The sequence below is a fragment of the Pungitius pungitius genome, chromosome 4, assembly GCF_949316345.1.
Source record: "Pungitius pungitius chromosome 4, fPunPun2.1, whole genome shotgun sequence".
Lineage (NCBI taxonomy): Eukaryota > Metazoa > Chordata > Actinopteri > Perciformes > Gasterosteidae > Pungitius > Pungitius pungitius.
The window spans coordinates 11190935-11204261 of NC_084903.1; the positions used below are offsets into that span (position 1 = coordinate 11190935).

The 13327-nt window shown below is 38.2% G+C and overlaps 1 protein-coding gene across 1 annotated transcript; it reads right to left on the reverse strand.

Annotated features, from left to right (window-relative positions):
• Window positions 1–852: 852 nt before the first annotated feature.
• On the reverse strand, window positions 853–7924 carry spi1b (Spi-1 proto-oncogene b). The gene is made up of 5 exons (XM_037452857.2): window positions 7519–7924; window positions 6953–7043; window positions 5683–5879; window positions 3458–3608; window positions 853–1597 (listed from the first exon to the last, which is right to left on the reverse strand). The coding sequence occupies exons 1-5, from the start codon at window positions 7558–7560 to the stop codon at window positions 1287–1289; spliced, it is 792 nt and encodes a 263-aa protein (XP_037308754.1). The 5' UTR covers window positions 7561–7924; the 3' UTR covers window positions 853–1286.
• Window positions 7925–13327: the final 5403 nt, after the last annotated feature.

Below are 13327 nucleotides of genomic sequence, written 5' to 3' on the forward strand. Positions count from 1 at the left end.
CACCTCGGCTGAATGATAGGGGCCGAGAGGGTGGGGAAGAGATGCATGTCACTGGTTAAATTTAGAGCTTTGAGTCGACAAAAAAGTCTCCCCCACATCTGTGCCGCACCAAGTCACCTTGTCAATCTAAAAGCATGGTCGAGAGTAGCAGATCTGTAGATTCGTTTTATCTGTTGGGGGGCCTGTGTATCCCTTTAAGGAATATCCCCACGGTTACAGAGACCAGGTTCTTTTTAGACACCGTGTGTCCGATGGCCAGGTTTGAGTAGACCACACAAAGGATTTGAACCCAGAGCTACATCTGTTGCTTAAGTTGGTTCCTCATGGAGTCCTTGTTGTAACCTTTTCTTCTGTTGACGGGTTTGTATTTTCTGACACACACAGAACACTTCTGATCCTGTTGTAACACGTCGGATTATCCTCTACTGGTTATATTATGTTGTATTGCATTACATTGTATAGTTTTTTATAATAGGAATTCTCTTCTCATCTTCTCCCCTATTACTTCTCAATGACAACTTGACCATTGAGGGGGGCTGTTGGCCTCTGGGCCACCAGCTGCTGTAGTATTTTATTGTCCTGTAAACAGTGTTTGTGCATTACATTTGATCGAATTACCCCTTAGTATTTCAGTGTTTTTGTATCGTGTTCAACATGAATTCATTTTCTCTGTCGTTTTCTAAGTTGTTCTGTTATTCATATCTGAATTGAATCTGGAAACATGGTTTTAAAATGTGGTGAATAAGTATAGTTAAGTTCCTATTTTTCTGTTCAAAGTGAGGTGTGAGGTGACAGTATTTCATGTTTCGCCTCTGATGGGAGATGTTATCACTTAAAAACACCACACACAAATGTTTGTGAAGAATTTATTTTTTACAAGCAATTCCTCATTAGACAATACAGAGTTTTCTGTACAAAACGCATTTCATGTAAGTACACCACAGTAACATCCTCATTGACATTAAGGTTAGTTTATGTCATTCATGACTTTCTTCTGTCATGTTGTTTTAAATATGAACTTGCAATTATATATACACAGAGTAGTACACAGAGTATTACCCACAAGAGAACTGAAGCCTGTCCAACACACAGACAGTCAAACACAGCAGAAAGAAGGCCCGGGTCCACTGGGATATTTCAGGGTCCCACTCTTTGCCCTTTGACTGCACTCACTATCAAGTATTGTCCACACTGTACAGCAGTACAGGGGCCATTCCTAAAACAAAATTTCCAGAGCTTTACGTTTTATTAAGCGTCTTTACATGCGGAAATCTTGACATTCCTGCCTACATGTATTTTCTCTCGTGATGACTCTTCCCCAGCACCTCATCACTGAACTGGTACGTCAGCTTCTTCTTTATTTTTTTTACCTCTCCAGTCTTGCCATAGTTGCGTAAGGCACGAGCCATCTTCTGATAGGTCATTTTTTTGCGGTTTCCCTTCTGGATTCCCCAGCGGTGTGCGAGAGCCTCCTTGTGTTTGGAAGAAAACTGGAATGTCCCCTTGTCGCTGTCCACCCACCAGATACTGTCTTTCATGTCGCCGTTCCTTAAAAGGTCCAACAGGAACTGATACAATCGGATCTTCTTTTTATTGCCTGTTGGAAACATCGGGGTTGCAACGTTACCAATTGATATTTACTGGAAAAGAAATGATAATCCATGAAGTAAAAAGCCCTGTTCTTTAGCCGCGGCATAGTGATACCATCACTTCAATTGTTTTTGCTACTTTCAACCACTTCTGTCCTAAGTATTGTATCCTTGCATTTTTTCCAGGTGCTATTTTAATATTTAATACAAAGTAACTTTTTGACTACAATTTAAAAAGTCACTATTGTTTTCCATATAGAAACATGGAGCTGCGTGAATAACGTGAAGTTCGTAACATATTCATTTTTTCACAAACGCATGTGCCAGTACCAAATAAACTCTCAAACTTAATGTTTGAGAGCTGAACTTCAAAGCTCATTTTCCCAAAAGCATTGATCTACAGGCAGTGCAGACACTACCAGACGTGGCTGCCTGTCAGCAGGTCCTCAACGGGCCAAAAGAGGAAGTGGAGAGCGAGCATGTCGTTAAGCGAGACAGCTACCATGATTCGTGACAAATGTTCACACTAAATAATTGTAATTCGCAATCATCAAGTGAGCCCGAAAAGTATAGGGAGGCAAATTCTCTATCTCCTCATTGTTCTTTGTCAACCTGACTGGGCCGCACACTGGACGCTCTCTGAGCTCCTCCTGCTTCATGTTGGTGTTGGTATTGAATGCAGCAGCTGTGCTCACGGACATGCACAGTTGATTACTCTCAGGTCTACTACACAAGTTTAACACGTTAAATATAAACCAGTGGTTCACTGCGCTTGTTGATGAACACACCCGGATGTTTGTCATTATTACTGGATGAAGGATTATCCGCGTTTATTTTGCGCATTTTTGTATACAAATGGGAGCTAGAACACACACATCCTCCTTCCCCAGACCAGCAACATATGATACTAGTGCTTTATGTTAATGTCCCGATGAATGTGCGACAAAGTAGATCACTCTATAAAAAAACTCTAAAAGGCCAAAAAGGTATCCTGCCTTTCTTCTAGAACACCTGCTGGAATATTTACATAATCCACTAAATAAATCCAGTCTTGGACACCAAGTTCATTCTAATTTATAACATTAAAAAAAATGCAGTCTTTTTGTGTTGAAAATGCATAACCAGCAGATTAAAAGCAGTTGCGCAACAAGGAGCTCATCCCAAAAGTGCATCTTAAATTGTCAGCAGAATACAAAGCTGACATGCCCCAAGACTGATTTAGATCCTTTGGAAGAATTTGAAAGAGTCTTAAACTCATTTAAGTTCAAGTTCCGAAACCATATAAAGAGAACCCAGAAACAACAACACCTCCATTGTTAACCTCTCCTTTAAAGAAGTACAAGCATGTTCTTAAAATGTTAATAATTAATGAACAATCCATTTACAAAAGATCAATGAACAGCCTGAGGTGTTTCACTAATCTTAAAGACAGACTAGTGTTTCCTGCAACCTGACCACAGAAATGTATCTTCTCTACTCTCTTTTGTACTGAAAGAAATAGACAAACCAGTCCAAACTGCGCCATTCTGTACCCACTTTATCCACCGGTTTTTGACATTTTCCACCAGGGATCCTGCATGAACAACAGTCTATGCTTGACAGCGTAAGCACATGCGATACATAATACTGCATCCACAATTTTCACACTCGCAATGTCAGCAAGTGAGCTGCATAGGACCCTTTTGGTCTCACGGGCCGTATGTTTGACAACCCTGATTGAAAGCATGTCAAGTGACTCGGCCCTTCCAGATATATGGTGACCTGGATGATTGAGAATCCTCACATGGCCACCGCGGTTGTTTCATCTTCAAGTATCTGCGTCATCTGCTCAGTGGAGAGCGGTCCACGTTGTAAATCTATATCCTTACCCAGCTCTCCTGGAGTCATATAAGAGACTCGATCTCTCTGACACTCCTCGTCGGACACCTCCAGCGGGGGACTCCGCGCTCCGTGCTCCTCATCATCAGAGCTGCGCTGGGACACATGCGGTTGGTACACTGCCCGAGGGAAGAACGCCACCTACAACCCAGGAGGAAAAGGGAATTAGTCTTAGATCGAACCATCTGTAATGGTTATTTCATTGATTGTGTTTAAATTCGATTCATGTTGCCTCCAGGATTTGGAGGAAATACAGTTTTTTCACATCACGTAATCGTTGGTTACACAACTAGGCCAAAAAAAGAAACAAACGCGTTTCATACGACTCGCGTTTCAAACGCGAGTCGTAGACTCAAACTCTACAGGGATGTGAGGGTTTCGGGACAGAGGATGTTGCATGTGTACAGACTGTAAAGCCCTCTGAGGCAAATTTGTAATTTGCGATTTTGGGCTATACAAAATAAAATGAATTGAATTGAATTGAATTCATTTTGTGGAATACATTACATTACATTACATTACATGTCATTTACAGGAATACAGGATGACATGATTAGAAATGTTGGGGTCGCACTGCACAACTGAACGGATACATTTTGTCACGACTAATGCTCTTACATTCGGAAAGGTACATTTACTCAAAGCGAGGTACATGCACTCTCACACTTTCAAAGTGATAGCTCTGTCCGTAGACACAAAGTCACACGTTTCTAGTGGGTGTCGCCTTCCACAAAGGTTTACACGGTTCCAGAGTTGTGTCGATGCTGCAGACAACGTGATAGCTAGCAGGGCATCGCTTGAAGCGGAGGGTCACATGCCAAGTGTTTGTATTTGCTGAGATGGAAGTGAGAAAGTTGTTTTGAATGCAGAACTTTGATGTTTTGAATGCAGATCTAATGGAATAGTTTTTGCGTGGTTTTGATATTTTTACTCAAATAAACTTAATCCTAAATCCACCAAAAACGACATTTACAAATAAATATCTTTGTATTCAGATTCTCTCAAACCCCTTTCAAACAACCATGTCTGACACTTTAAGTGTGTTAGAATGTCTTATGCCATTTTATTATCCTTATTTCAAACTATATTTGGGTCATTCAGAGAGATTACATTGCATGTAGCTTTAGCTGATGAACACCATTCATGTTTTCTTTGTAATGGATGCAAACAGCCAACAGCAAATACATTTCCCATACATGTATTCTTTTTTATTCTTTTTAACAATCCTAAAGCTCAAAAAATAAAAAAAGAACTAAAATAAATTAAATGCAATTTTGGCTGAAATATTTTTTCAAAATGAATAATTTTTATTTAAAGTATTTATCTTAACCACATACTCCAGGAAACAATAATACGTGATGCCAAGTACAAAGATATAATGCTAATGCCAATATTGCTAATGATTGAAATTCATGTACTAATCTGTATTTTTGATCTTGAGTATACTTTTTGTTTGGTTTTGCTTTACTTAAAATGTACAGTAACTGCTTGTTCCTGTACGTTACTGAGCTAATACACACAGTGAGAATTATTTAAAGCCATGCAAGCTTTGGCCTCACAGTGGCCATTTCGAATAGAATTCAATAGAATTAATAATCAGACAGATGAAATAAACCTGTGACTTAGGTTTAAAATGTATTTTAGATTCCCTCTCTTATTTTCTTTCTATTAAAGAAATACAAAGCACTTTATGATTTTCTTAAATATATGAATTGTGCAGAATAAATATTTTTTTATTGTTTTCTGAGCTCGTAATGATGGACCCAGCAAACGGTTCGTGGAAGTGACTGATGGAAAATGTTGACTTGGTATACCGCAACTTCAGGGTCCTGTCTCTGTTCTGGTTCACTGGTTCACGACTGGAGGGGAGGAGTCAGTAGTTGTGACACGGAGTGAACTTAACCAAGCGTTCGGGCTCTATTAGACCAAATTCTTATTTTAAATTGGAATAAAAAGAAAAGAAAAACCCCAAAACTTAAATCTTCCTGGTAACTCAAAGATTCAGTTCCTGATTTTGGTCACAAGACCCTAAATGGACTCCAGCTCCCTAAAATGCTCTCTCTCATTTGAAACCAAACTATCAATTTTGTGGAGCTTGAAGTGAGCCAAAAGGATATTTGGAGAGTTTGATGTGTGCACGAAGGTCATGAAGCCTCTGTTTGACTTTTGCCAACAATCAACAGTCATCTGTTTCATGGATGAATGAAGGACTTACCGGCTGCTGCAACACGTGAGAATGGGCCCCAAGATTTGGATCCAGCAGGTGTTCTGCCTCGTACCGTATGGCGTCCTGTCGCAACAGGCTGGGCGCGTGCAGAGTTTGCACGCTCTGCAGCTCCGTGAAGTTTGCCTCTTGGAGGTTCTCAAACTCTACAGGGTGTACGTGAGGGTGAGTGTGGTAATCCCAGTGATCTGAACAGAGAGGGAGAGAAACAGCACAATGGCCACAGTGATAAGTTTGGTTATGTTTTAACAAATAATTGTATTGAATCCAAAACAAGACAGAAATAACCCCATATGTTATCCTAATTTTAAAGGTACAGTTTGAGAATAATCATGAATGAAGCCAGACAATGTCTTTAACAATCAATCTGCGTCATTAGATATCTGAAACAACCAAGGCAGAAGCATCTAGACTCACTCATTGTGATTCAGTTAAACCAAAAAACATGAGGAGGATAATGGAGAATTCAGCATGAAGCCCTTTCCTGTTTGTTACCACAGTGTTGTTCACTTGAAACTTGCATATATATATATATATATATATATATATATATATATATATATATACAGTATATATATATATTTTCAGAATCAACAGAAACAAATCAAGCAAGATAATAAAGCCATACTACACATGCACTGTGACACATTCACATTACTCGGTTGTATATGTAAAGGTCTTATTTGTATTTTATAAGTAATTTAGATATAGATATGAGATATTGTTATCACAATGACAACTGGCGCTTTCTCGGTGGGGGCGTTTTTTTCCTATATCGCTAGGAAAAGTTTTCCCCCCAATTTCTATTGTTTTGGTGCAAAATGCAAAACTGTTGATTACAATAGAAAGTAAAGCACCTTTCTTGTATCAACAAAACCCCATGGGGCGAAAGTTTGTTGTATGCCTGTGAGTTGTATCGGCCAAAAGAAATGGCATCTGTTTCCTGTGTTCCATACACCCTAATGTGGTTCGCTCCAGCTGCACATTGCAGGCGTTTTATGTACAAAGCACCAGAAAAGGACAGTGTTACCACATCAAGTTGTGTTATCAAGTTTTAAAGTTAGCTGACTAAAATGACAGTATTTTAAAAATGTAATCAAGATTTGTGTCTTTTTATGTTTCCCCCACTATCATCATCACTCATTTGCATTTTCACATGATATTAATTTAAACATCGCTCAAAGTAATTTGATAGAAAATGTGGTGCTTTCAATAGAAACTGGGTTTGTCGAGAAGAATTACACATTGGAGTAAAACTCACCTGCCTGGATATCTGGATCTAGGACATATGGATTGTAATATTCTGCAATCTGATGTCTGTAGATCTCAGGATCGTACATTTCTTCTGAATGCTGCGAGAGAAAATAAAACATTTTCATTAACAACTCATGAAAATAAAATCTTTAACAGGACATTAAAGAAGATAACGCACATTAAATAATAATACACAATTTGTCTTTCATAACATGCTGATGCTAAATATTTTTTCATTTGTAAGTCACGTAAAGCATTTGTAAAAGCTGCGTTATCATTATGACATTTTTTCTTGCCGGTACTCTTCTGAAACTCACCAGAGGTTTGGAGTTTCATTTTCATGTGGCCCGAAGTATAAAAGACTCTTACAGTTTGTGTGCTGTATTCAAATAAAAGTAGACTCACACTGAGTCAATTTATTTGAAATAACGCCTGTTGTCCATCCTCTTAACTATCAAATGTGTTTCAGTTAAATGCTGCATTCAAAACCAAAACTCAAACTCAAGGCACTCTTCCAGGCTTTAAAGTCTCCTCAGAGTTAAGAGAAAGATGTAAAAAATAAATCATACTCACAGGTGGGATGAGGTAGCTCTCCATTCTGTATGGATGCAACATGGAGACCTCTTCTCCAACGGACCGTCTCAGATGCTTTTTTTAAAATGCTCTCACAATCTTTCAAAACTTTTGCCGCACCATTGCACAATGTTTCAAAATTTCCTCTCAGTCAACGAAAACCCAAAAAATGTCTCTCCCTCTCTCCTACTGTACAGCGTACACTTTTAAACCTGAGCTACACTCGCAGGCCTTCAGCTCTTTGTAATAAAGTGAAATAAACAAGGCCCGCTGTTTGACTGTAAATTGAAAAAGGAACTTTTGACTTCTGCAAAATGTGTGTGGGTGGGAGCAATAGTGTGTGTCTGTCAGGTTCCTGGCCATTGATGATTGTCTGGGGAGACCATGAAACTCCACATTTATCAGGGTCTATTTGCTGTCGACACCCTTGGCAGCCAATCACCATCAAGCGTTTTCCCCACTGTCAATTTCTTGATCTGATAGTGAGCCTCTCAAAGTTTTAATTTGGCTGGACTTTATTTGTTTCATTTCATTTATAGAATGCTTTGGTCTCAACAGCATGAGTCGGTATGTGCAAAAACATTTTTGTTTCTAAGTATATCATAGCTTTTAATAAACACTCTATATTATAGTTGTACACACAAGAAGGAACTTTTTATTGATATCTCTGCGGATAATGATTATAATATGTAATTGACATGTACATCGATGAACATAGTTGTGATCAGAATTCACAATAAGATACAGTGTACTTTACATGGAATCAATCGAGATGAGATTTATTGAACATGTATGTTTAAGCATACAATGATTATGTGTCTGATTAGCAGACGCTTTCAACTGACTTACAAATAATGTCAATAAAACCACACCATCAAGCAACAATAATATTGTAGAAAATGACATTTAAAACATATACTACAATATGAAGCTCACAGGCAAAACAGAGACAGCCTTTACTTGGACAATTGACACTATGTTAAGTTTTAAGTGTCACTCAAACAGTCCAGGTTCTTGCTGAAGATCTGAAACAGACAGGTTTACACGATAGAGAAATGATTTAAACTTGTTTTTTGGTGGTAAATGAGTGTGTTGAGGAGGAATGTTGACACACAAATGCAGACTCACACACACACAAACACACACACACACACACACACACACACACACACACACACACACACACACACACAGCTGTAAGATAAGATGAAGGTAGAGTATCTGTGTGGTAACCACACTGGAGGTAAGTAGAGATTGTCATTGTAACTGAAGAGATACTGCAACAACTCTCCTTCTGCTATCTGCATCAGCAAGGCTTTGTTATACATTACGTCATGTTCAAGTGGCGTAAAAATAAGTATTAAATAATAGATATTGCCATTGAACTCTCCAGGTTGATTACATTTATTTTTAAGGTTTAAGGTTAAAATGTATGTTTATGGATGCAAACAGCGCAATCTTTTTAATTAAATATGTGCTATTTTGAAGACATTTCCAGAACAGGATTTTGAATGTTGGATTAAGTATTTTATCCTTTGTTTAAATCTTGATGAAGCCATACGGCAAAATACAAGTTAAATGTTGGTTTTGACAACTGTAAAATCTATAGCTACTGCATATTTCCCAGATGCAAAGATAAGGCTTAAAGACAACAGTAGCAGTGAAGCACAAATCTGTACAGTATTGTATTGTTAGTGCTGCCTGTTTAAGAGGAAGACTGGTGCATTGTGATAAGGCAATGCACTGAAAATATGACTTTCTGTGAGATTAAAATACTGAGGTTATGTTTATCTTCCAACCAGTTTTTTTTTCCCCACGAGCATTTAAACAACATGTTAAAAGCGTGTTATCTTTCAAGTGCTACTTTTGTACTTCATCACACACAAAGGACCTTTCAGAAGCTCCAAAAGATTGTGTTGGACATAACATTCACAATGGTTGCACTGCGTGCAGATCTATCTGCCACATGAATCTTCTCATGCTCACTCAATGTCACGCGCTGCTCGAATAAACTGTAAACTAGTTGCTTTAGCTATTTCTGTCTTCTTTTCGGTTGTACTTGTTGACTGATGGAGGACCATAATCGCCAGTATCTCTTTTTGGGGAGCTGTTAAAACCACACTGACTGTGGGCAACCTTGACAGGCCCCATTTTAATCACAGCTGGCTGAACAAAACTGATGTCATAGAGCCTACAGTGGCATTTTCCGCCAGTATTAATACACAGTGAGCTGCCGTCCACACACTGTTTCCATCGCAACTATTTTCAGTAAAACCAAAGGATAATTCTTTTTCTGGTGACTTTTTTTCCATGTCATGCAAGAAAATGACTGAAAATCTATTGCAGTAATGGCAAAGAAATTTTAAGTTAAGGACAGGTATATCACAATTGTACTGAAGTATAATTCTGAAGTATAATTCTGCCTAATGTTTGAGGCAAAACCCTTTTAGCAAATTCATCCTGTGAGTGAGTTACCTCAACTGTTACTTGTTCAGATGAATGCATGTTGCTTTGTTTTGATACACAGATCTGACTATTGGCTGTCAGTCTTCATTGTGACCTGAGAGACAAGGTACATGCCATGACAAATTATGAAATGAGGAACTGGGAACTTCTCTTTCAGATTCAGTTCCCTGAAAGTTACCTTTAAATCCATTTACGTGTCATATGGTCAGGATCATCTAGACATCCATACGGTCGATGGCTTTGTTGTCATCCTCTGTAGGAAAGAGCAATACTTTACGTGGGAAACATATCAGAAACTTTGGGACCAGAAGAGGGCGAATAACATTTGTATATTCATTAGATCCAAATAATTTCCATAAGAGTTTAAAAACCACAGCCACAGCCCTGTTTTTCATTTCTAAAAGAAAGAGCTAAAAGTAGTTGATTCACGTTAAGCCCAGAGTGTGTTTGGCGAAGCTTATAACTGGTCTCTACACTGCATGTAAACCGTTACTTTGCAGTACATTACTTCATTTATAAAGACCCAGAACACTAAATACACTAAATCACACAGTATTACACATTGTTGAATTCACACATTTTCTGACAGAACAAAACTGAACAATATAATATTTATATATGCAGATTGGTGGGATTGCGTGAAATATGTGAAAGTGTTCAAACTCCTTAAACCATGGTAACAGGGGACAGCTCACCATGTTGACTCATTGCTGAATATTGTGAAATTAACTTAGTGTCATTTCCAATCTATTGTGTGTGCAGCTACACAGGTTCACAGCTGACAGAGATGACAAGCAATTAGTCAGTAAGCAGTGAAGCTCAGTAGAATTACCACAATACTGTAAGGTTAGATAATTGTGTTGTTTCTTCTTAAATGAGTAGTTTGTCCTCTTTGAAAATACACATATTTCCTGTTCTTTCCAAGACCTAAACAGCTAGCCTGCTTCTGTTAAAAATTCACACAATTTGTCAACCAGCACACAAAATACCTTACATATATTCAAAATGGTCATCATTTGTAAAATATTCAAATTATTCAATATAGTGTGTTGTGTTGCTTATTAAATGAATTTATGTGTGATGATGATTTCTTGGCCTGGCTCAAATGATGTAAATGGCTGAAATCAGTGACAGGCTGGTTCTCCTAAATTCAGTCTGTGTGCTAAGCCAAGCTAACTATACAAAAGACATCAACTTTTAATGGGCAAATACAAAGGATTGCCTTACACTGGCAGGTGTCTTGGTTATTGTGTCCACCAGCAGTTATGGATGAACCCTCTCATGAACAACATGTCAACATGCATAATGTTTGACGCTGTTTCTTTGCTGAAGCCCTGACCGAGTGCTTATTTCCGGTTCAATACCACCAATACCAGTGTAACATTCACTTTGTGTGTGAATGCAGTCACCAGATGCCCATTTTTGGTGGCCAAAGCCCACACACAAAAAGTCACAGTGTCACCTCTTAATTCACAGTCACGCTTTGTCGCCCCTCGAGTTGTGGGCCCGATGTGTGGATGTGTCAATGTCCTTATCAGTATCTTTGTGTGCACTTATTTTGAGAGGCTGCTGCAGCTTATTCAAAACTTGATTAAAATAGAAAGAAACTTCACTTATTTACTTTGGTCTTCAACTGCTAGCGAGACAGGCCAAAGTCAGAGTCATTTCTTAACACCCCTAAATTATTGTGCTGTTATACACATTTTTCTGCTGACATTCAGAGTTTTTATCAGACATTTCCCTCGATTTAGTATCATAAGATTCACAGCGCAGGGTCACGAGATAGTGCCAGCACAGCCTCACAGAGGGGAATGACGTGCATGACCACTGACTGTGGAAAACAGGATACAGGCTACGTCGCAACAGGATGTGTTGCACTCCTTCTCTGCAGAACATCAGTTTGACCAGAATGACTGCAGGTTGATGTCCACACTCTGTAACTCCTGCGGCAGTGTGAGAATTTCGTAATCGTTTTCGCTCACCATTTCTTCTGAGCAAGTTGAGTAATTCCGTTAAAAAGAAAAGGTTTCACACAACAACAAAAAAAAGAAAAAAGAAATACACGTAGGCTCGACTATTGTTTGTACTAAATGCATAGATACAGATAATGACTTATTCTCTGTAGGGTGTATGGAAACCAACAACCAACTAAACGATAATAAACAAATGTCTTGTTCTCTGTGCATTAAAGTAGACACAATGTTTCAGCCGTGCACATAGAAAACAACGTGACCTAATTGTCCGGTCAAACCTAAAAGATATAAAATTCAAGGACCAAATTGATATCAACCAAAGCTTAATCAATATATCCATATGCCTATAGACTATGTATAAATATAAATATAAACAAATGAACAAATTAATACTAAAAGCAAAAGCCAACACTGGAAATAACTAAGTAAACTGTTTACCAGATACATCTTCAGAAAAAGTCAACACTGAATTTCTACAATACACAAAGTTACGCTAAAACACCATCTTGTTTCATTGTGCTCGTTTAAGGAAAGTCGGGAGACGCCCACAATCTCGCTGTACCGCCGTCTTACCGTAGTCCTCTGAACAGCATCCAGGGCTGAGCTGTAAAAGTGTCCACAGGAGAGTTGTTCAACTACTGGAAGCAAATTGCCAAAGGTGGTAGAAAAATGCAGGCTTTCTATATATCTCTGAATTAGCAGGGGAACTAAAAACTTCCTTAATTCTACCAATTTAGGTTGGTACCATGAGCTTCTTCTTCTTCTTCTTCTTCTTCTTCTTCTCCTCCTTCTTCTTCTTCCTTATTAAAACAAGAAGGTGACAAACATTTCCTACAAACCAAGTTTTTCATGCGGTGAATCGAGTGAGAAGTCCTGACGCAGATGAGTTCACTACATTTGTTCACTTCTTGACATCTTCAGTATGGAGACGGTGGTCTTTTAACATCCACTTTTCATATGTAATTATAATTAAAACTGAATAATATTCATTCGAATTCATGAATACACATGTAACGTATAAGGTAGCAAGATTCACATTAAAATACAGTTTGATATTTTTACAAGATTGACCATATAAATCACCATATAATGTTTTATCATTTGTTATGCTTGCTGTTAAAAATTGTTGTGAATAAGTCCTGCTATCATTATGCAGGGAAATAAGCAAAGTCTAATGCATTATAAGTATATGTACAATCTATTACAGAGAATTGTTATTTTGTTTGTAGATTACGATGTATCATGCTCTTTGCATCAACTTGCAAGAATGGGTGCATACACTATTTGGACAGCTCAAAGTGATACAGGTTGCATGTAAACATGTTCATATTAAAGTGTGGCTGCACTTTGAATTCACTGGCTGTGTACTT

Excerpts from the sequence above, each read along its gene's own strand:
- spi1b (XM_037452857.2), bottom strand. The coding sequence starts at position 7,560 with ATGTTGCATCCATACAGAATGGAGAGCTACCTCATCCCACCT. Across the intron at positions 3,609-5,682 it reads CTCACGTGTTGCAGCAGCCG|GTGGCGTTCTTCCCTCGGGC; the intron begins GTAAGTCCTTCA and ends CCTGGGTTGTAG. Across the intron at positions 1,598-3,457 it reads TATGACTCCAGGAGAGCTGG|GCAATAAAAAGAAGATCCGA; the intron begins GTAAGGATATAG and ends TGTTTCCAACAG.